This window comes from Malaclemys terrapin, chromosome 3 (genome assembly GCF_027887155.1).
Source record: "Malaclemys terrapin pileata isolate rMalTer1 chromosome 3, rMalTer1.hap1, whole genome shotgun sequence".
NCBI lineage: Eukaryota > Metazoa > Chordata > Testudines > Emydidae > Malaclemys > Malaclemys terrapin.
This window is the reverse complement of record NC_071507.1, coordinates 173,077,767-173,102,501: the sequence shown is the minus strand read 5'-3', so window position 1 is coordinate 173,102,501 and position 24,735 is coordinate 173,077,767. Positions and strand designations below refer to the sequence as shown.

General features: G+C 43.7%; 1 protein-coding gene across 1 annotated transcript in view; it reads left to right on the top strand.

Moving 5' to 3' along the window:
- EIPR1 (EARP complex and GARP complex interacting protein 1) overlaps nucleotides 1-24,735 on the top strand; it is a 174,400-nt gene that overhangs the window by 68,245 nt on the left and 81,420 nt on the right. The window contains exon 4 of the mRNA XM_054022778.1: nucleotides 13,775-13,931. Coding sequence (XP_053878753.1) covers nucleotides 13,775-13,931 — 157 coding nt within the window. The remainder of the gene's footprint in view (nucleotides 1-13,774; nucleotides 13,932-24,735) is intronic.

Genomic DNA, 24,735 nt, shown 5'->3' with positions numbered 1-24,735 from the left:
CATGGCCCTGCTGCAACAGTCCCCAGCCCAGCACCAGTCACCAGCTCCCCAGCACCACCTGGATGCAGAACCAGGTACAGCTCTGCCTTGGTCTGTGGACGAAGAGTCATTGTCTGAGTCTGAAGTTGAGTTGGTAGTGCCATAGAAGAGGTACCGGTTACTGGAATATGCATCAGACTTCGGCGCTGCACCAGAGCATTGGCCAATGCAGTGGCACTGTTGGAACCCGTGGAGGTTCCCCCCGGTACCAGGGCCCTTGTTCCCGTGGTTGTACTTGGTGGAATCTGAGAGGCGTACTGTGGCACTATCCCGTCTGGAACCGGATGCCAATTACAGCACTGAGGTTGCCAAGGTGGGAGAGGCTGAGGAGGAGGTACCAGCCCCTCCTGTAGCACTAGCCACCTCATCGTCATCTCTGGACGAGATGGTATCAGGCCTTTCCAACCCCCAGCCATCGGATGATTTTAGGGCTCATTGAGAGCTCCTGAAGTGGGTCACCATGAACCTTGGGCCGGAAGTGGAGGAACTGAAAGAGTCCACCCACAGCCTAATTGACATCTTGGCTCTTGTGGCCCCCTCTAAAGTGGGGGTAAGTTAAAACCCTCTGGCAAACCCATCTAAAAGGGTGGAGAAGAAGTACTATGTGCCTGCAATGGGATTTGAGTAATTATACTCTCATCCCCCTCCTGAGTCCCTGGTGGTGTTGGCAGCAAACAAAAGGGACAGGCAGGGGCAGCTCATGCCACACTGAAAAATAAAGAGACCAAGAGACTGGATTTCTTTGGGAGGCAGCCTACAGCTCTGCATATCAAACCAGCAGGCCCCGCTGGGGAAACTATGACTTTAATTTGTGGGACTCTGTGACGGGTTGGGTCACAGAAACCTCCTTGGGACTTCCACCTGATATGCTGAGACTATCTCTGAGCCTGTTTTCCCTGGCAGCTTGGGACTTCAGTACCCTGTCTTGTTGAGCCAGACACACCAGTCTGCTTCAAACACAGACCCAGGTCTGAACCATGTCCCCCACAAGCTGCAGGCTTAACTGAAAACAGCTTAAGAAGTGCTTCTGTCTCTAGCACCCAGACACTCAGTTCCCAATGGGGTCCAAACCCCAAATAAATCCGTTTTACTGTGTATAAAGCTTATATAGGGTAAACTCATAAATTGTTCGCCCTCTATAACACTGATAGAGAGAGATGCACTGCTATTTGCTCCCCCAGGAATTAATTACTTGCTCTGGGTCAATTAATAAGCAAAAAGTGATTTTATTAAATATAAAAAGTAAGATTTAAGTGGTTCCAAATAGTAACAGACAGAATAAAGCAAGCAAAATAAAACACAAACACGCAAGACTAAGCCTAATACAGTAGGAAACTAAATGCAGGTAAATCTCACCCTCAGAGATGTTCCAGTAAGCTTCTTTGACAGACTAGACTTCTTCCTAGTCTGGGTCCAGCAATCACTCACACCCCCATAGTTACTGTCCTTCGTTACAGTTTCTTTCAGGCATCACTTTGGGGTGAGGAGGCTATCTTTTAAGCTAGCTGAAGACAAAAATGGAGGGGTTTCCAGGGCCTTATATAATCTTTTTCTTGTGGGTGGAAACCCCTTTGTTCTGTTGTGTAAAATCCCCTCAACAAGATGGAGTTTGCAGTTACCTGGGCAGGTCACATGTCTATGAATGATTCAGCTTTTTGCAGGCTAACGCCATTGTTTACAAGTTAGTTTGAAAGTTCCCAGGGAAGCTCAGATGTGGACTGGCGTCTTCCAAAGTCCATTGTTAGTTAAGTACTCCCAATTACTTGAATAACACCTTGACACTGTTGACCGAATCTGTCTTATGTGCCCTACAGCAAACACTTTAAATACAAGCATAGAGCCAACGCTCATATCTTCAACTAGGAAAATGGTACATTCATACAAATAGGATGAATATATTCAGTAGATCATAATTTTTGTAAAGATATGTTACATGGCATATCTAACATAAAACATATTCCAGTTATGTCATATTTACACTTATAAGCATATTTCTATAAAGTATTATGGAGTGCAACATCACAGACTCAATGACCAATTTCAGAAACTCCTTGCCACAGGAATCTAAGCAGGAGTTTGCTGCCATCCTGGAGGGAAGGCAAGACTGGTCAGAGCCTCTCTCCAGGCAGCCTTGGATGCAGCCGACTTGGCAGCCAGAACAGTGGCAACTGTGGTCACGATGAGGTGATGTTCGTGGCTCCAGTCGTCGGGCCTTACCCACAAGGTGCAGCAGTTGGTCCAGGACCTTCCTTTCAAGGGCAATGCGCTGCTCTCTGAACAGAGGGATGCCAAGCTGCATGGCCTGAAAGATTCAAGGGCAAGGCTACGTTCTCTGGGCCATGCCTATGGCCTCCAGGAAACATTTCTGGCCACAACTGCCTCCCAGGTTCTCAGGGTCTCACAGGCACAAACCCTATAGACAGAAGGGGAAGGGCTATAAACACTGGCAGCCCTTGCCTTCTGCCTCAGCTTCTCAGTCAGGCTTGGGTAGATACCCTGATGGGTCTATGCAGGTCTTTTAATGGTGTGCCCAAGGACTGCATACCTGGATCCATCCCCCCTTTTATTTTTGGACTGCTTGTTTCCCTTCCAGACTACGTGGCCCCACATAGCGTTGGACCTTTGGGTGCTCAGTACTGTGTCAACTGGATATACCCTGCAGTTTCTATGCATCACTCCCTTCCACCGCACAAACCTGTCCCTCTTCAGGGACCCTTTTCATAAGCAACTTCTCGCCGAGGAGATGTAAGCCCCAGTGCATGTGGGAGCCATGGAGGAAGTTCCTCAAGATTTGAGAGGGAAGGGGTTTTGCTCTCGATATTTCATAATTCCAAAGGTCAAAGGGGGCCTCAGGCCCATCCTGGACTTGCGTCACCTCAACAAATATCTCAAGAAGTTGAAGTTACGGATGGTCTCTTTTGGCCTCCATCATTCCCTCCCTGTGTCCAGGAGACTGGTATGCCACCCTTGACTTAAAGGATGCGTATTTCCACGTTTCCATCTTCCATGGGCACTGATTTCTGGTGGGCAACTCCACTACCAGTTCACCTCACTGCCCTTCAGACTATCAGCAGCCCCAAGGGTTTTTATGAAGTGTATGGTAGTGGTTGCAGCTTACCTGAGATGTCAGGGCATCCAAATCTACTGTGACAAAGTTCCTCCTCTATCTTGGTGGGTCCTGCGCTTATTGGTGGATTTTCTTGCCTCAGAGATTCACCATGTGGGTTGGGGAACAGCCCAGAGACCTTCCCCTCTGGAAGAACCCACAGTCCAGGTCAATTGGGAGGTTTGGGGGGAACCCGGGCCCGCCCTCTACTCCGGATGCCAGCCCAGGGCCCTGTGGACTGCAGCTGTCTATAGTGCCTCCTGTAACAGCTACATGACAGCTACAACTCCCTGGGCTACTTCCCCATGGCCTCCTCCAAACACCTTCTTTATTCTCACCACAGGACCTTCCTCCTGGTGTCTGATAATGCTTGTGCTCCTCAGTCCTCCAGCAGCCCACCCTCCCACTCTCAGCTCCTTGCGCCTCTTGCTCCCAGCTCCTCACACTCTCACCACAAACTGAAGTGAGCTCCTTTTAAAACCCAGGTGCCCTGATTAGCCTGCCTTAATTGATTCTAGCAGCTTCTTCTTAATTGGCTCCAGGTGTCCTAATTGGCCTGCCTGCCTTAACTGGTTCTAGCAGGTTTCTGATTACTCTAGTGCAGCCCCGGCTCTGGTCATTCAAGGAACAGAAAACTACTCATCCAGTGACCAGTATATTTGCCCTTGACCAGACTCCTGTACCCCATTGGTCTGGGTCTGTCACAATACCCATACCTTGATGATTAGCTACTCAAGGGCCGTTCGCAGGCTCAGGTGCAGCACTGCATTGATATAGGAAGGGCCACCTGTTGAGAGCTGGGCCTGCTAATAAATGAGCAGAAATCAACCCTAGTTCTGGTACAGAGAATAGAATTTATAGGGGCAGTGCTCGATTCCAAACTATGTCGGAGCTAATCACCTGAGTCAGGACCATCAGCTCACGACCGATCAGGTATACCTCAAGTCACTAGTCCACATGGCAGTGTGTACTTGCATGGCGCGGTATGCACGGCTGCATTTCAGACCCCTGCAGCTGTGGCTGGCATCAGTTTACGTCCTGTGCAGGCACCACCTGGACTTGACTCTCACGATCCCGTCAGCTGTTTTGGCATCGTTGACTTGGATAGATCCTGAGTCGGTGTTGAATGGGCTTCCCTTCATTGCCCCATACCTGTCAGTGACTCTAGTCTTGGACACTTCAGACTTGGGCTGGGGAGTCGGCAGTCTCAGAACATAAGGCCTCTGGTCCCAAGAAGAACTCTCCCTGCACTTAAACGTCAGGGAACTCAGGGCGAAATGCTTGGCCTGCCAGGTGTTCCTTTTCTCTTTGTCAGACAGGGTAATGCAGGTCTTGACAGACAACACAGCTTCGATGTTCTACATGAATAAGCAAGGGGAAGCTTGTTCCTGTGTCAAGAGACACTCTGACTGTGGGACTTCTGTGTGAAGCACACCATTCGCTTGGAGGCATCACACCTCCCAGGAGACTGGAATGCATTGGCAGATCACCTAAGCAGGTCTTTTTCCTCTCACCATGAGTGGTCCCTTCTCCCAGAGGTAGTCAATGCTATCTTCCAGAAGTGGGGGACTCCCCTGATGGACTAGTTTGCCACCAGACAGAACAGGAAATGCCAACAGTTCTGCTTCATGTGCGGGCTCAGCAAGGGCTTCCTGTTCAATGTTTTCCTGCTCTCATGATGGAGGGGCTGTTGTGTATGCTTTTCCACTGATACTCTTGGTTCACAAAGTCCTCCTAATGATCAAGAAGGACAAGGGGAAGGTTATTTTGATAGCCCCGGCGTGGACATGCAAGCATTGGTTTGGCACACTCCTGGCCTCTCGGTAACAACCTTACTTATAGGTCCCACTGCGTACAGACTTGATCTCGCAGAACCAAGGCCAGTTGCTCCACCTGAACCTCGCCTCCCTGTACCTGATAGTGTGGCTACTGCATGGTTGAACCCTGCTTGGAGCAGGTCAAGAAAATCTTGCTAGGTAGCAGAAAACCCTCCACAAGGGTGGCCTCCTTGGCTAAGTGGAGACGTTTCACTTGGGCCTCCAAATGGAATCCTTCCCCCTTTCAATCATCCCTGCAGTCCATCCCCAAAGGGTAGAAGGGCAGCTCATGGAATGGACATGAGCAGCACATCTTGAACAACAGTTCTGGAAGGTTAGTAACCGTTTTTTTCTTAACTGGATTTCTTTCTGTCTCTAGCTACTTTTGTGGGAGCGGGCCATGGGAGAGAATGGGGTGGAGGGAGGAAGGAAGATGGTGTGTGAGGAAAAAATTAAAAATTAAAGCTGTTAAGTTCAGAAAGTCACCTATGGTTCGAACACCAGTGAGTGTAATTTTTTCCTTATTATATAAGAAGAGAACTCTAATTCAGTATGCTTATTATCCACATTGGTGTGCTGGACTACAGCTGCTTCTAATGGATCTATTCTGATTTACCATGTCAGTCATTTAAATATGAAATAGTTTCTCAGTATATCCATTGAAATTATATGCTGTGTCCCTTTTTTAAAGCTGCTGTTTATCAAGGAAGATATTTATTTCCAGAAAGTTTCCAAATACAAATTTACCCCGATGACTCAGCTTGTTGCTGTTTTCAGTATATACTCTATTTAAAAAGCCCCCAAAACAAACAAACAAACCCATTTCTATGTAGTGATTGTAAATGGCTCTCTTTCAACCATTACTGTCCAGTCTGTAAACTTGTGGACCTGATGGTATTTGCTTACATATTAGGGAAGAATAATTCCCTCAACTGCAGGAATTACTGGGTGAAACTCTTTGGCCTTGAGGTCAAACTAGATCAGTGATTTTTCAACCTTTTTTTCATTTGTGGACATAAGACAAATCAGACTACTGAAAGGGGTACAGTAGTCTGGAAAGGTTGAGAGCTACTGGATTACTGTATGTAACCTGTACTGTAAAGCAGGAGCAGCAGCAGACTAGTAGCTAAGATTACACATATGTCTCCATTAACTCTTATTATAACTTTCTGAAGTGTTCACCTTTTAGACTCAATTTTTTCTTTCAGCCTTGACCTCTTCTCAAAGGGAAATACTTTGAGTTGGAACAAATATTATTCAACTGTTTTGGAGTCCAAGAGGGAGCATGTTTGGGGTGAGAAAATAGGATACTTCACATATTTACAACACATTCTTGTAACTTCTTTTGGAGCAGCTGTTGTGGTGGAAAATTGAAATATCATGGAAATAGCCCTCATTGAGAAGTGCTTTTGAGTACTCCACTGAAAATTGGTATTGATTTAACTGAATTGTGAGCCACTGAAAATTGCATTCTGTGCATGCCAGTATATTTTGCACTGAGTTTTCTCACTCTACTTATAAAGTGTGCAGCTAAACAAGGCCACGCTGTATGTGTGCACTTAGGTAATATAGATTTGCAGAGAAAAATGTATACAAGGTGTACAGTGAGTGAGACAAGGGACCAGCCTTGTAAGATGAGCAGGGAATCTGGCAAAGGTTCAGTAGAAGTCCTTGCCTCATTTACTGAGGTTTTGGTAAGGTAAGAGTTTCAGACCTCTTTTTAAGTTTTACTGAGGGACTCTAATCTACAAACTTCTTAAGGTGAGCAGGAGAGTAGTTTCTTTTGAGTGTACCTCATAAGGTTCATGAAGATAGGTGTTCCAATGGTGTCTAGTCAAAGAGAATGTCAGCAGGTTGTGTTAGTGTAAAAACAAACAGTAGAAGTCACTATAGCCATATATTTACACATGGGCTACCACCAATGGGGATGTAAAATCCTTTAATGTAGATGTGGTGTGGCCTAAGGAAGGCTTAGGGGCTGCTTGGAAAGCAGTGTGGCTGATGATTAAGTGGCTTACTGTGTGGCTGATGGCTGTGTGGCTGATGATTAAGTGGCTTAAAAGAAAGAACCTTAAAGGTCCAATGCAATAGCCTTGTATGTTTGTATTTTTTATCTAATACCAGTAATAACTCCTGTATTCATTTAAATGTCCACTTTTTGTTTTGTACTTTTCTAAAAATAAAAATATTGAAAATTAAATTACATAGTTTTAGAAAGAAAGATTTTCTGGTTTAAGTCAAATATCTTAGAAATTATTATTTAACTGTGTAACACAGGGGTCGGCAACGTTCGGCACGCGGCTCGCCAGGCTAAGCACCCTGGCGGGCCGGGCCAGTTTTATTTATCTGCTGACGCGGCAGGTTCGGCCGATCGCGGCCCACACTGGCCGCGGTTCGCCGTCCCGGGCCAATGGGGGCGGCGAGAAGCGACGCGGGCGAGCGATGTGCTGGCCGCGGCTTCTCGCCGCCCCCATTGGCCCGGGACGGCAAACCGTGGACAGTGGGGGCCGCGATCAGCCGAACCTGCCGCGTCAGCAGGTAAATAAAACTGGCCCGGCCCGCCAGGGTGCTTACCCTGGCGAGCCGCGTGCCGAACGTTGCCGACCCCTGGTGTAACATGATGAGTATAAAGTTACAGGAAAAAATGTTTGATATTGTATCTGAAAGATAGTATGTGAGAAGGTGGTAAAAAGCTATTTGCATGTCACAACTGGGGAGAGTTAAGATTGTAGCAGAGATCTCCAAAGGGAACGCCATAGGTTGGCATCTTTCATAATGAAATATACATTTCTATTTGCATGTAGGTGTAAGACAAATTCAAGGGCTAAAGTGATACTGTTCAATAGTAGTAAGAATGGAAAATTTAAAATTATTAAAGTAATGAGAGACTTCCACAGTAATCTGGGCGTGAAACGTATGGATGTATGGCCAGTTCTGCAAGTACTGTACAGTTAGTGATCCCCTTGTTGTATATCCATTGAGAACGTAGCCGTGGGAGCCTTGTTCATATGTAGATGGAGCTATTTTATACTGAGTCTCCTGTAGATCTGTAGCTGCTGATTATTTGATTTCAGGAGTTATGACCCACAATAGAACTTTACTCCATCTGTAATAACGGGTTGACACTTTACAATCTATTCCAGGCCTTCCTGGCTCTTTTACCAGAGAGAAAAGTATCTGTTTTTAAATACCTTATATAAAAGGGAAATTTAACCTGGGTTTAGACTAGGCATACCTAAAATGACGTCAGTGTTTGGCCATGAGAATTCCATTTTGGTTTCACACCTCTGGGAATGAATTGTTAGCTGTATATAAGTACATTAAAATGAGTGTAAGGGAAGATGAAAGGTGCTCTGAATTAAGTTCTGCACCAGTGAAATCAGCGAAACATCTAATTTCAACATACCTTCAAAATTTAAAAATAGAACTGGTAAGGCTTGCAAGGAACATACTATTCTTGAGAATAGACCATAGTATGAGAGCTTGACATTGGCCCATCAGTTTCCATGAGCATTTCTAATTCCAGCTATGAATAAAGTCTTTTAAGATGATATGCTTGGGGATTTTGTGCATCTACTATGTAAGCCAGTTGTATAGTCCCAAGAAGACTCCCCCTCTTTGATGCGTACTGGATTTCATTCCCTAGCCACTTCCAAATGAAGTGAAGCTGGTGTGCAGTGTTATATCATTTTACACATGAAAATCTGAGCCACCCTTCTGCTTTAGACCTTTTGGTATCTGTTAGGTGCATACAAAAGCATTAGCCTTACAAAGTGAAGAGTTGCCATCCTTTAAATTCAGATTCTTCCATCTCCTTAGCATTGGGGAGACCATTTTTAGTAAATATTAAATTTTAGGAAATACTGTCATTACAGTGAGATTGATGCTTTATTCCATGATAGAGCGGGGAAGAGGGAGTAATCACAATAGGTCATTTTAAATCTTGATAAATAATCGATAGAAGTTTCTCATTTCAGTTTCTGTAAATTTGGACCAGAGACAGCTAAATAGCTGAACTACTTCCTCCTTTAGGTACATCTACACAGCTGGTGGCAGCGAGCCTCCTAGCCCTAATCTGCAGACTTGGGCTTGCTGGGCTCGGGCTCCAGCGCCTGAGATCCACCCTGAGCCATAACTTCAAAGCACTGTCTCCACAGCCATGTTTAGAGTGCTAGCTCAAGCTTCACTAGCCCAAGTCTGTCATGGGCTGTGAGGGTTGCTGCAACAGGTTGTGTAGATGTACCCATAGTGAACTGGGACAAATGACTTCTCAGCTAGAGGGACCCCTTGTAAGTGTTTGATAGTTTTCATGCTAACATTGGATTATAAAGATATGCACTAATGTAGAAAGCTTAGAACAGTTTAAGATGAAAATCGAATAGTTAAAAAAAATTGCTGCTTCAAGTAAGTACTACAAAATAACAGCCATTAATACAGTAAATCTATTCTGGTCAAATTACATTTCAAAAAGATAAGCCTCTCTTGCATTTTGGGAGAACAAATGGAATCTGATATACATCATATCAAAGTAGATAAACAGCTTCTCAGAAGGGACACTGTATACTGGGCTCCAAGGAATGGCATAGCTAAGTCTGCAAGATGTGGAAGTATGATATATCTTTATGCTTTCACCACCCAATGGAGTCTCCTGTGCATACAGTAGTGAGGCACATTTCCAGCTTGGTCTTGACAGCATTTATAGTTACTATAGTTAGATAGAATCTCTGCCCAGTTACTGCGCACACTTGAAATTTAAGTGGTTTTTTTTATTGGTGACCGCAGGTAAAATTTTTTGATAACTTTGCCTTGCTTCAAATTCTTCCTCCAGTCTTTAGGTGGCTTTCTTTGCTATTAGCAATTATTTTCCTTTACTCTTCCAAGCATCTGTGTGATGTGCTGGCTTTTGCATTGTCTTGATGAAATCCCAAACTCATGAGACTAGCTTAAGTGGGGCTCCAACTGACAAGTTACACTAACTTCCCTAGACTCAACATTGCAGAAATACTCAGAGGTTAAAATTAAGATCCCAGATATCTTTTGCGGAGCTTAAAATACTTTCTTTGCTGAGATGAATCAAATAAAATCATATAATAAAATCTTATGCTTCAGGGCATAAGTTGATTGTCTGCAGGGCTCTTGAAGGAATTTTTCCCTTTGCACAATTGGCCAGGTGTATTCTGGGTTTTTTTGTTTGTGTTGTTTTTGTTTTGTTTTGTTTTTGCTATCTTCTAAAGCATCAGGGTTTGGCTGCAGCTGGAAATACGGCACCAAATGAGGGTGTATTGAGGTGGTAAGGAGAATTCTCTTTCTTAGATGCTTGGCTGCTGAGTCTTGCTCACCTGTTCAGAGTATGGGTTAACTTCAGAGGGTTCAAATTTGGATCACCATCTCTGCTGAACTCCTCTGTTCCACAGCCAGCATCTCTACTTTGGGTTTCATGGAACAGGAAATTATCAGAGTGCAGTTGTTCTTCACCATGTTTTTCAGTAAATAATAGATAGCATGAAGGTGCATATGGGCACTGTCTCAGTTAACCAGCTCATTTAGGGTAGACTCTTTTCTGCTTATAGCCATTGCAGTCTGGAGATGATTGCAGCAAAATGTCTGTTTTTTAGACTATAAGCTCTTCAGGCAGAGACGAGCCTTTCTGTGTGTATGTTTAGTACCTAGCACACTTGGGTGCTACGGTAATGCTGACAGATCCCAGTCGTCAGCAAGCAGGATCGAACTTGGGACTGCTGGAGCTTAGTGCATGAGCCTATACCGCATGAGCTAAAAGCCAACTGGCTGTTAACTAGGGCTCTAGAGCAAACTCATTTAATTCTCTCTAAGTGGTCTTGGTGCTACTAGATGGGCTAGAACACCACACCCAGAAAGTGTGTGGGTTACACTACTATAATATACATAATAATAGTGGATCATCTAGTAGACTCAGACAAAGAAATTAAGTGATGTTAAAGAGGGTTTAAATTTGTTAAAGCAAAAAGTGGTGATGTGCTGGGTCTGCCCCACCCTATGATGGGGGGCAGAAGGAGTTTATCATGATCTTTACCTTTAGACAAACTTAGTCATAGGTAGTTTGCCAGAAAAACAAAACAAAAACAAACCAACAACAACAACACTTCTACCAAAGACTATACCAAACTCACCACTTTCCCAAATTCCTCCCAAAAGAATCTAGCTGAAAATCACTTGCCATTTTCTCCCCACAGGCACTATGGATCTTAACCCTAGCTAAGACTCTGGAAAGTCTATGTACCATGGCCTCTTCTGAGCAGCTTACACCTTTCATGGTTCTCTGTGCATCTCTCGGTGGTAGTGGGACAGCCTCCAGGTGCTTGCTTTTTTCTTTAACAATATGCTTTCTCATAGCTGATAGTGGAGGTGCTTAGTGTGTTAGGTGCACTGCTTTACCATTTGGTAAGGAAAAATAGCAATATAGAGTTGCTTTTTTTGTTGTTGTTCAGTAATGACATTGAATTGAAGTGGCAAATTTGGTATAGTATTAGGTGAGTTTTAAATATTGATCAATCACTCAGCATGCACTACAATTAGTACAGGTCTGTTTGCATAGCAACAGACGAAAGGGGATTGTCCAACACCGTCGTGATTCCAAATCGCCTCTTCGACCAAATTCATGTACAAATTCTAGTGTATACATTTGCCAGATAACAAGTTCTGAAATCTGCACAGTAAATTAAGCCTCCCCTTCAGCCCTCCTCCTTTGATGTGATTATCATCTTCTTCCATTGGTCTTTCCTAATTTCATCCAATTTTTATCTAGTTACTTTTCCTGTTTCTCATGGATAACTAAGATTTCTTATTATTTCTTATTAATTATTTTGGATTAAATGCTTACCCTCTTTCTGTCCTTGGGGAAGTAGTTCGTATGCCTTATTTATATATTTGCTTCAAACTGCTTTGTAATATGGACTTGTTTGGTTTCTGTATCCATGTTGCTGACATCTTAGTCCAATATACTGTTTTGTAGTACAGTTGCTCCTGTTTCCTTTCCCTCAATTCTCAAAGTCAGCAGAATCACCTCAGTTCATAGCTCCAGACTAGAACCACTCATATGTATTCAGAAAGGGAAGTCCTTCGTCTCTCAGTCCCTAATACAAAGCGACTCTTCAAAAGAAAATGTTTTTTTTAAAGTAACCATTACTTACCCATTGGATTTTCACATAGACCATTTTAATAGGGATTCAATCTTCCCCAAACTGCCCCCCAACCCAAACCCCTACTATTAGTGGTCTCCTTACTATTGCCATTAATGGTAGGATTTTTGTGTGCAGCAGTATCTTGTACTGATCTGCTGTTCCAGGGGTGGGCAAACTACAGCCCACGGGCCGGATCTGGCCCACCAGCCATTTTCATCCGTCTCTAGAGCTCCCACTGGGGAGTGGGATCTGGGACTTACCCCGCTCAGGTGCCCCAGCTGGGGAGCAGGGTCTGGGGCCGCTCCCGGAAACAGCAGTATGGCCCTGCTCTGGCTCCTGCTCTGCACACTGCCCCCACCTGCAGCACCCATTGGCCGGGAACTGCGGCCAATGGGAGCTACAGAGGCAGCGCCTGCAGACGGGGCAGCGTGCAGAGCCTCCGGGCCGCAGTTCCGCTTAGGAGCCAGAAGGGGGACATGGCCGCTGCTTCCAGGAGTCGCTTGAGTTAAGTGCAGCCCGGAGCCTGCACCCCTGGCCCCCTCCGGAGCCCCAACCCCCTGCCCCAACCCTGATCCCTTTCCCGCCCTCCAAACTCCTCTGCCCCAGCTTGGAGCCCCCTCCCGCACCCTGAACTCCTCATTTCTGGCCCCACCCTGGAGCCCGCAACCCCAACCAGAGCCCTCACCCCCTTCCACACCCCAGGCCCAATTTTGTGAGCATTCATGGCCCGCCATACAATTTCTATTCCCAGATGTGGCTTGGGCCAAAAGGTTTGCCTACCCCTGTGCTATTCCCTTGTTGACCTTGAACCAGGTTCTCTGTTGCATAGCAATTTGCACCAGTGCAAAGTGGTCGCAAATTATTGCCATTCTGATCTAGTAATGCTTACACCCACTTTGCACTAATGCAAATTGCTACACACGGTGCAGGGTAATGAAGATGGGCCGCGCAAAATTCTTTCCCCTATAGTGCTGATAGGCTGCTTTCATAGCTACACCTATATTTTGCTACATCATCATTTTTTTAAAAGGCAAATTTAAACATAAAGGGGTTTAAAGAGCTGTTGCTGCTTTTTTAAAAATAAAAATAAATCTTGTATTTGTCTTTTTTGGAAACACTGTTTACACAGCTGGAATTAAAGGGACGAATTTGAATGCATATATGTTTAGAGGAGAACTCTTTTTGCTAAACAGTCTTTCACAGCAAAGGATGTGACTTAGTGCCATACATGCAAACTGGGGATAACCCAGCAAATCCACATGAAGAAATTTTAAAATTGTGGCTAAACTATTACTGTTAAGGTGCAAACTATACACTTGAGAAGGAGTCATTTTCATTTCTAACATTAATTGAAAGGAACATATGGGGAATGGGGCTTGGAAAATCTCTTTTCATCAGAACTGAATTTTGGCTTTAAACCATGGAAAAGTGGGTTAAATGTATGCTAATTGTGAGTTCTGCGGTGAACTGATTGCTGACTTGAGGTCTGTGCCTTTATCTGTGTTGTATGTTCTTTGAATTCAGCTTAATATGATATTTTAAATATTTCAAACAGCAGATGTGCATTGCTTAAAGATTTGCATAGATGTTGATGCATGTATACAGTATGTCTCCTGTACAATGATCTGTTGACATTATCCTCTGTTGCTTAGCTTCAGACAGTAAAGTCATGACATGTGCGGCTGTTTGGAGGATGCCGAAGGAATTGGAATCAGGCAGTCATGAATCCCCTGATGATTCATCAAGCAACACTCAAACCCTGGAGCTACTCTGTCACCTTGACAACACAGCCCATGGCAATATGGCCTGGTAGGATTCTGCATATTTTATATTCCCAGAAAAAGCCTAAAGCCCTGTGCTGTTAGTTTTGTGCAGATTTATATTATAGAAACTGGATTACAAACTTTAAAACTATTCTATCTTAAAAAATGGTACAAATTGATTTTTTGGTCCCAGATGTTTCATAGATTAAAAACATGTATTATAGTCCTTGCAAAAAACACATCTTGTAAAAGCCTGTGTACTGTTTTGTTGTGTCTTCCCCCCTTTCATACAAGACCTTTGCACACAAACAGGTGCTCTACTTAACATTTTAGCCTTTGTCCAGAACATAATTTTGATATCACATTTTATCTTTGTTTTTCTGGCCGCATTTTGCTCTATTTGGTATAAATATAAGTAATTTATTGTTTACTGGGGGGAGATTTGATTATGTTACATAGTTCCTCTTTATTCTTTTTTTGTCAACTAAAAATTTATAATGAGGTCTGGAATATTGCAGTGTGTTATCAGCGTGTTTTCATTATTTGATTGAGAGTGTGAAATTTGCTCACCGTATATTCATGAGCACCTACCCGTGTAAGTATCTATATAGCATGTTTCTGTGCAAGGCAACAGAATGTTGACACTCAACCATAGGGCATAACAGCATGATTTGGCATCTGCTATGACTTCTGGGCCATTTTCCACTCCTACACCAGCAAGCAGAGTACTAATTGCAGGAGAACTCTCTGCACTGGCTAATAGTGTGTGTGTGTGTGTGTGTCAGCCAGAGCATTGAACGAAGGACCATGATCTCAGAGTGTACAGACCCCTTGCACTACCACCACCAAGAAACTTTGAAGATACCACCCAGAAAAGGGTGAATGAGGAGGGAGAGGATGAGACATGGGAATTGAGAGATGTTGCATCATATTTACATACATTGAACTGGACATTGCAACATAACACACTTATGCTGTGTCAGGTGTTGCTCTATGACTTTCTTGTGGGAGTCTATTGAAATTGCATCAAAGGAAATAGCACTTTGATTCAACCCTATTTCCTCAAATTCTCCTCTTTTTTTTAGACTTTTTTGTAAGACAGGTTTAAAAAGCTCCTGTGCTGCACAGAGGTGAAGGGCAAAAGGTAAAGTTGGAGAATTGCCATCAGCAGATCTCACTTACTGCTGGCTTCCTCCACTCAGAGGACCCAGAGTGGGTTAGTCTCACCTCTATGCCCTTCCCAAATCACACTAACTCTCTGAAGTTCTACTGCTGCTGTCTTGGGGAGTGTGTTATCCTTTTCTTTGCAATCCTTTGTCTAGCTTTCAAGCCATGTAACAGGCCTTATATCTAAGACAAATATAATTTAAACTTCAAGTTAACATTTTGTGAGGCCCTATAAAAATTGCTTGACTAATTCTTTTTATATATCTATTAATTTTGCAATTCAATAAAAAACGATCAAGTTTTCAACATGATTTGTTGTTTATAAACCCAACCTATTATTTTTGGTTTGTTTAGTTTATTTTTCTCTAGGCCATATTGTGGAGCCCTCTCACTGGAAACCCAGTGAGACTACTTGAGTGATTAGGTGCTCACTAGGGTGTGCATTGGTTCCAGAGTTGTGTCCTTAATCTGTGTGTCTGCCCAGTTATTTTTTAAGGAAGTGCCTGGGTAGTAAACCTGCCAAGTTTGGATTCAGACTTTTTCAGAGTTGGTGTGGGTACTGTTTGAAGCACCTAGGGTGGGCAGGCGTAGGCCTACCCAAAACAAAAGGCCTTCCCCCTCAATTAAGAATGAGGAACCACTGGCATCAAGTGGACAACAAATGAATAAAACAGGATCAGGAGTGACGTAATGAGGGATCGGAGTGGGACGGGGACACACCAAGCAGAGAACACCAGACAGCTCCCACTGCTCCTCAAAGGAGTCTTAGGAGTCAGTGGATGCTCTTCAGAGGAACTCTGCCTAGAGATTTGAGCAGATAAGGGACCGGAATTAGGCCACACAGTCACAGAGCACCCCCGCCCCGTTCAGCTTCCTTCTCCTACTGTGATGGATGGCTGACTTGGCCAGCACTAGGAGGAGGTTGATTATGAGGTCTTGTGACTTTGTGGGCCCGTGGATGGGGTGTCCTAGGATAAGGAGGCGTGGAAGACAGTGCAGCCAGAATTTCCGTAAGCGGTTCTAGAGAAGCCAGAAGAGGGTCTGCATTCTGATGTACTTTACATAGAAGTATGCCAGGGTCTCCCTCTGGCCACAGAAAGGACAGATGTCAGAGGAGTTCTTGAACCATGCCAGGTACACGCCTGTGCTCATGATTTCGTGAAGATGCCACCAGCTAGTATCCCAGGAGGGCTGTAGAACCAGAGTGAAGTACAGCCTAGCCATCCTTAGGTGTCAGCAGGTCCTGCCACTTGGCATCGGGGCGGAACACCAGGGCAAAGATATGGATGGTGTGAAGCATGAGTGCATACCGATTGTTTCCTGGGTGTGTTTCAGAGGCAGATTGGCTGGATGGTGTTCAGCCAACTGAGGTTGCGGGACAAGGGCCTGAAGGCAAGGTCTGGAGGGCCAGCTGGTGTGGGTGCAGTCGGGGTTTGGGTGTGGCTTTGGTAATTTGTGTTGGTGCTTTAAATTCAGAATCACTTATAATTAGTTTAGTAAGGATTAAAACTAATAAATAGTACTGTATTTCAAGACCTCCTTCCTTGTAAGAGACTACCCAAAGGTATCCCGAATAATTTTACAATGTTAAATTACCTTTATTAATTGAACACCTCTCTAGATTGACCAGAGACCAACCAGAATTGGGTCAAGATAGAGTAGTATCCAGTCCTGAGAACTCCACTGAAACAAGTATACACAAAGACCTGGTGTATAGGGGACTCTGCTGCATCATTCAAAATATTACTTTTAAGATTTTATTCTGAAACACAAGGCAGTAGTGTGCAGTGAAGTTGTGGGTTTGTTAATTTCATCCACATGTAGGCTAACTACCAAGCAGAGAGCAATGTGTTGACAAGTGTCTACTTAGATGTTTAAAAATCTGTTTTGTTGTTTAATTCAATATCTGTATTTTAGGTATTTTGTAAAACTAAGTGACTTACCCCAAATAGTCGTGGAAGAACTGGGATTAGAATTTACCTTTAACGACAAGAACATTCTTCCTTCATTTGAAGAAAAACAAAGTATTTAAAAATCATCATGAAAATGCACGAGAAACTTTACAGTCAAATGGGTTACTTACATTAAGGAGGCTGATTCTTTGGCTACATAAATGTCATGTTAGTCATTCAGATTGCTGGCTGTGGCTGCCTGCACTACCTGGTCAATGTTTCATTCAAAAACACAATCTCCTACTGTTTTAACTAAAGGGCTTATATGCTTTGTAGTCTAGCTATCAGAGGCAATGTGATTACACCCTCTCTGAGCAGTCTGGCACTCCGTCCAAGTTACTTTGGGGGGGAGCGAGGGAAGGGAGTCGTTAACTGAATCATGACAGCTCTTGAAATTGCACATTTGAGGTGATAGCAGATTTTAAAAGTTTTTTTTTTAAGTCAAGTTTTGAAATGAATGGTTGGAATGAAGATTAGAAAGAAGATTGCAATTATCGAATATCTTTATCTGCATTTTATAAGGAAAAGAAAAGGAAAGAGAAAAATTTAAATTTAAAATGTGCTTGTAACATTACTCTTCTATTACCCAACTCTCCTGTTTTTCACACTGTCCTTTTCTTACCTATGCTTTCTCCTTTCATGGTTCCCACTGTATCCTGCATCTCAGCTTCTTTTCTCTACAGCTGATTTTCCTGTGTTCATTTCCTATTGCCTGGCAAAGGCCTTATAGTTAGAATATTGCCTCTGATATTATTTCTATTTCTAATACAGTGTGTACTAGAAATACTGTGGGGTGCGAAGGGAGAAGGGAATTATTTTCACTGCCAAGATGCTAGGTATTCATTTTATTTCACTTACCATTCTTTCTTTTAATGACTTTGTTTTAACAAGAAGTGACAAGGACACTGGCACATAGATTTTCAAAAATGAAATGAGGTAAAGAAATGCAGAATTCGTTTTTGGAACAAACACATACATACACACACCATATAGTACACCCACTGTAGTGTGTATTTTCTTCTGAGCCAAGACCAAAAAATCAAGTATCAGAGGGGTAGCCGTGTTAGTCTGAATCTGTAAAAAGCAACAGAGGGTCCTGTGGCACCTTTGAGACTAACAGAAGTATTGGGAGTGTATTGGAGTGAGGTTCTTACCCACAAAAGCTTATGCTCCCAATACTTCTGTTAGTCTCAAAGGTGCCACAAGACCAAAAAAGAATGCCTAATGTGTGATGACACAAATTCTAAGTTTTCCTTACCTGTCTCTGAGCTTCATGTGTCCTCTGCTCAAAGACTTTTGGAATGTTTTTCTAGTTATATCCTGACAAAACTAACCATGACATCTGTGGACAAAGAAATTTGGAGCTCTTCTTGCCATGCGTATTGTCAGTATTTGAATACCACCAACTGCTATTCATCTGCAGTTTACACAAATCTGTACTGCTGCTAAGCTTCAATGTATCTTGGAGTTAGCAAAATTCTTACTTTGGATATAGCAGACATTTGAATGAGCAGGGAAATGGATATGAACCCTACTTCAGAAAAAACATGTAAGCATGTGTTTATATTTAAACTTGTGTAGCCCTGTAATGTGCTTTGCTAGCTTGAGGCATAAACAGCCTAGGTCTTTTCCACCTATAACTTCTACAGTTTTATAAGTTTCCCCTTTTCTAGTTGCACTTTTTATGTATCAAGCATGTAAGAAAAAATCTGACAACTTAGTCTATTTATGCTTATAGAAATTAGAATACAGTTATTGTTATGCACACCAAGAGTTAGTAACAGAGGGAGGGCTTCTACTCTAAGAAATAAAGCAGTCTGCTCGGAAACCGAGACTTCTTCATCTCAGGAAATTGTTGATAAAATTATGCTTGCCACCTCTTGGCTTTGAAAGCTGAATTCACTTTTAAAGAGTTTTCTCAACTTCTCTTTTGAGCCTGTAAGTTGTTTCATAGATTTCAGTGGGATAACTTGCAAGATTAAGGGTTTGCAAGAAGAGGTCCTGTATTTAATTGTTGTTTATTTATATAGTGATATTGTGTGTGGCATTTTAGAGAAATAGATGATAATATCGTGAGGAACTTACAATTGGAGTTAAAATATTGCATGTCAAGAGAAGTTGGACAACATGCTGTGGGAGAAGGAGATGCGAAGGGAAAGGGGAAAGCAACAATAGGACTCTGTGATTACTTTGGTTAGTAATATATGCATTGTGAGGGTTTCCTAAAACTTGTTTCTGCTTAGCTGGCATTGAGGTGAGACTAGGACTTATAGGCCTTCAGGAAAGGGAGGACAACTGGATCAGAAAGGGAATTATAGATGTGCCAGTGAGTCCACCTGGAAAAATTGCATGATGAAATGAGGATGAGGGAGGTAAGGGAAAGATAGTTAAATGTGCCAGTTAGGTACATGAAGTAACAAGGGAGAAGTGAAAAGAGAAGTAAGTGGAAGCTGAGCTGTGCAAGACCTTAAAGATGAGTACAGAAAAGTTTGAATTTGATTCAAGAGGCAGAAGACAGCTACTGAAAACATTTGAAAAACGATGATGTTGTCAGAATGGCAGTTAAAGCTATCTTTGATTGCAGATGGATAAGGGAGGAGTTACTACTTCGATTAGTTCCCAGGCAATTAACTGAAATGTTGGAACTAAGTATTAGCAGATATAAAAGTAACTAGAGGGAAGCAGCAATTTAAAAAATGCCAGCTGTTTTTGGGTCTCTTGAATATTTAGCGGGAAAAACTTTTAAAATTAGTATGTTCTGAATTTATGAAAGATGGGGCAGGAAAGAGAGAGAAAACAACTGTAAATAAATACTTTTAATGATCTGGAAAGATGAGTAGTGAGGTGCTGTTCCTTGCACTAAGGGATGTCATATGGCTAAATCCATACTACTTTGTAAAAGGGTGTATAAATCACCCATTAAGGTAGTTTATCACCAAGCACTTTGTTGTATAACCAATAGTAAAAAGAGAGTCCTAAGCGAGACTTAGGCTACGTCTACACTAGATACCTTACAATGGCACAGCTGTACCGTTGCAGCTGTGCTGCAGTAAAGTCTCCCATGTAGCCACTCTATGCTGACGTGAAAGAGCTGTCCCATGAACATAATAAAACCACCCCCAATGAGTGGCGGGAGAGTGTCTCCTGCCAACATAGTGCTGTCCATACCAGCACTTCTGTGGGTGTAATTTTTGTCAGTCAGGGGGTGTTTTTTCACACCTCTGACCGACAAAAATGCTAGTGTAGATATAGCCTAAGTTGCCAGGGCATACTGTTTGTAATGTTAGCTCTTTCTTTTTTCGTGTTGCTTCTTTAACTATTATAACACAACTTATCTTATGGAAAGGCTTGAGTAAATTTTCTTGAAATAGGCAATGAGTTTTGGATCCAACAACTTACTCTGTTTCTTTTGCAAGAGTAAGTGTTTTAGAAAACTGAGCAAAATATCTTGTTGGTTTTAAGTTGGTGAAGAATGGTGAAACCCTGGGTGGGGGGAGGGAGGAGTGGAGTAGGAGCAGCAGATGACAGGGAGAGAGCAACAACAAAAAAACACTGGCTGAAGTAACTTGGCGTGGACTAATGCTCTCGATTTCAAATCTTCTCCGTTTTTAAGTTCTGCATAGTATGCCTGTGATCTGTTAGCAAGGTGAGTGTTTTCTGGCTTATGTATCATAAGTAATCAATGTTCCAGAATTAGAACACTGATAATAATTCCCAAGCATTCATGTGCTAGACTAGAGTAGTGTTAGCTCTGTAGCGCTAACATGTATGCAGTGCAATAAAAACTTAGCTTTGTCAAAAAAGTGAACAGAGATCACTTTAAGTATGTACAGAGAGCAGACCTGCTGTGTTAGAAGATAGATAGGATATTTATCACTCTGTATAATCCATTGTAATTTTCTCCTAAGCATGCATTTGGTTAGCAATCTGAAAAATGTGAAGTAAACTGTAAGAATATAGATAGTACTATAAATTTAACCACTGTACCAGTACCAAAAGCCTTTTGTCAAGTAGGGGAGAATATTAATATTTCTTTATGGAGTGAAAGAAGCTTTTCTAGCGAAAGAGTTTTCTAATTTTGTTCTTATAAAGGCACTGAGACATTAAATAGAAAATAAATGCTTTCTTCCCTAACCAAATCTGTCTTCAGTGTGTTTTAATTAAAAATTATTCTTTCTGTTTAAAAGGCCTATCTTCACATTGCTTATTATGTGGGAAATCCCTTTGAAATGAGGAAAAACAGAAAATCGTACTCATTTTACTACTTTTGTCGGAGCTGCTCCTTCTGCTTACACTTGAAGTTGGTAGGCAAGTCAGCAAACCATTAGTGACAGACTTAATGGAAATGAGGTATCCACAATATTCATTTTTCCCCCCAATATCCGTTCCTTTGGGGCAGCCATGTGTCTGCCAAATTGGTGATGGCAGGATTAACCCCATGCGTGAGTAAACAGTGGCAGGGCTAGTTCTTTTCAGCATGAATACCTCGTGTTTCTCTCTGTGACTTCCCACATCTTTCTAATTAGGAGGGATCAGAGCCACCAAAATTTTAATTCATACACAGAAATTTGATTGAAAAAGACAAGCATTTGATGCCTTCCCAGAATATACCAACCAATGAAGCTCATGGGGAAATGGGATTTAAGTCAATTGCAACAAATTATGCTAATAACTAGAACTGGGGACAGCACAAATGCAGGTATCTGGCACAGGAAAAGCCATTTGTCAATGAAGGAGGTTGCTCTTAATGACTGAAAATTAAACCAGCATTTTATTCAAAGAGAAGATTTCTTATTAATCCTCACATAACTTTACAGTGTGGGTTTTAATAATAAAAGAGGCATTTATGAACTCCACAGGAAATAGATGTTCTTTAGTGAGATGGTCATATGATGTACTGATTGAAATCCATGGTTACTGTTCTTCCAACTATCGCAAGTTGTGATCTTGCCAGATCTCTCAAGCTTAAGCAGTGTTATCCTTAACTTATGAGTAGGAGCCAGACAAAGAGCATGCAGGTGCTTCACGTGTTGATGATTCAGTAACTAGACCCCTTTCTTTTGGCTTGATACTTCACTTTACAGCCAAAGTCTCCCCTCCTTCCTTTTCCCCTCTCTGGTCTTCATTGTCTCCTTTCTGTTCTTGGCATTGTGTTGTCTTTTATCTTAGGCCTGGTCTACACTAGGCGTTTATGTCGAAGTTAGCGCCGTTACATCGAATTAACCCTGCACCCGTCCACACCGCAAAGGTATTTAGTTCGACATAGAGGTCTCTTTAATTCGACTTCTGTACTCCTCCCCGACGAGGGGAGTAGCGCTAAATTCGACATGGCCATGTCGAATTACGCTAGATGTGGATGGAAATCGACGCTAATAGCTCCGGGAGCTATCCCACAGTGCACCACTCTGTTGACGCTCTGGACAGCAGTACGAGCTCGGATGCTCTGAACTGCCACACAGGAAAAGCCCCGGGAAAATTTGAATTTGAATTCCTTTTCCTGTCTGGCCAGTTTGAATCTCATTTCCTGTCTGGACATCGTGGCGAGCTCAGCAGCACTGGCAACGATGCAGAGCTCTCCAGCAGTGATGGCCGTGCAATCTCAGAATAGAAAGAGGGCCCCAGCATGGACTGATCGGGAAGTCTTGGATCTCATCGCTGTGTGGGGCGATGAGTCCGTGCTTTCCGAGCTGCGATCCAAAAGACGGAATGCAAAGATCTACGAGAAGATCTCTAAAGACATGGCAGAGAGAGGATACAGCCGGGATGTAACGCAGTGCCGCGTGAAAATCAAGGAGCTGAGACAAGGCTACCAGAAGACCAAAGAGGCAAACGGACGCTCTGGATCCCATCCCCAGACATCCCGTTTCTACGAGGCACTGCATTCCATCCTCGGTGCGGCCGCCACCACTACCCCACCAGTGACCGTGGACTCTGAGGATGGGATAGTGTCCACGGCTGGATCCTCGGACATGTTAGCGGACGGGGAAGATGAGGAAGGAGATGAGGAGGACGAGGCAGTCGACAGCGCTCACAACGCTGATTTCCCCGACAGCCAGGATCTCTTCATCACCCTTACAGAGATCCCCTACCAACCCTCCCCAGCCGTTACCCCGGACACAGAATCTGGGGAAGGATCAGCCAGTAAGTGTTGTAAAAATCTAAACATTTATTTGTAACAGAACAGGAATATTAACAATTTAAAAAATGGGTTTCTCATGATTAGTTTGATTAGCTTAACGGTTCAGTCATGGGCAGTGCAACTATTGAAAAAAAATCTAGCAATGTCCGGTTTTGCATGATTGTCCTGCCCAAGCCGCTCTACTGGTTAGTCACTGCTACAGCAGCTACAGTAAAATGCGGTCTATATGTCCGGGGATGGAGCAGAAATCCTCCTGTGACATCTCGAGGAAGCTCTCCTGGAGGTAATTGGAAATCCGCTGCATTAGGTTCTTGGGGAGAGCGGCCTTATTGGGTCCTCCGTAGTAGGACACGTTGCCACGCCACGAGACTATCAAGTACTCTGGAATCATTGCTCTGCACAGCATGGCGGCATACGGCCCTGGTCTTTGCAGGCTTTCCCGGAGCATTCTCTCTTTCTCGCTGTCAGAGATCCTCATGAGGGTGATGTCGCTCATGATGACCTGCTTTGAATGAGGTAGGGGAATGTTAGTGTTGGGACTGCTTTGCCGTTCCTTTACAGAACTGTAACCGCTGGTTTGCAGCCACGCGGTGGAGGCGGGAGAGGGGCAGCCGAAAGGGATCGTTCCCGGGGACAGCCGCGAGGGTGTGGGACAGGAGCAGACTTCCTGCTTGCCGAATTGCTGGCAGCAGGGACTGACATTGATTTCAATGTGAAATGAGGCCATTGCTAATATTAAAGTTTTAAGCTGCCACAAGTCTACGGCTTACCATGTCTGCCTGCAACAGAAATTCCGTTGTCCTGACACGGTTCTCAAATGTGCTGTGCAAGACCCCAGGCACTGAATGCGAAGGCCGAGAATTCGACCTTGTGCTGAGTGCGCATGTGATAGGTGCTGTGCATGGTCTTGTTAACAGAGAAAGACTATGTTCTTTGTTCACAACTACATTTATCTTTCTGAGGAATTCACTCCCTTTTTCCCATTCCCACAGCCCCATCTGCGACTGTCTCACAACCTAGCCTGTCATCACACTCCCAGAGGCTAGCGCGGATTAGGCATAAGAAGAAGAGGACACGGGAGGACATGTTCTCGGAGCTTATAGCCTGCTCCAGAGCCCAGGCAGCACAGCAGACCCAGTGGCGGGAGAACTTGACCCGAATGCACCAAGCCAACATGGATCGGGAGGAGAGGTGGCGTCAGGAAGACCAGCAGGCGACTCAAACCCTGCTTGGACTAATGAGGGAGCAAACGGACACGCTCCGGCGCCTTGTGGATGTTCTGCAGGAACGGAGGCAGGAGGACAGAGCCCCGCTGCAGTCCATCTCTAACCGCCCTCCCCCGCCACCAAGTCCCATACTCCCCTCACCCAAAGTGCACAGAAGGAGAGGCGGCAGAGTCCCTGCTAACTCTCACTCCACCCCTGCAGAGAGCTCGAGCAGCAGAAGGCTCTCATTCCCCAAAATTTGACAAGTTCTTTCCTTCCCGCCTGACACAAGCCCCCGTCCAAGTTTCACTTTCCCAGTTCCATGTTTGGTTGATAATAAAAAATACGTTTCTGTTAACTACTGTTTCCATCATGTTCTTTTGCAGG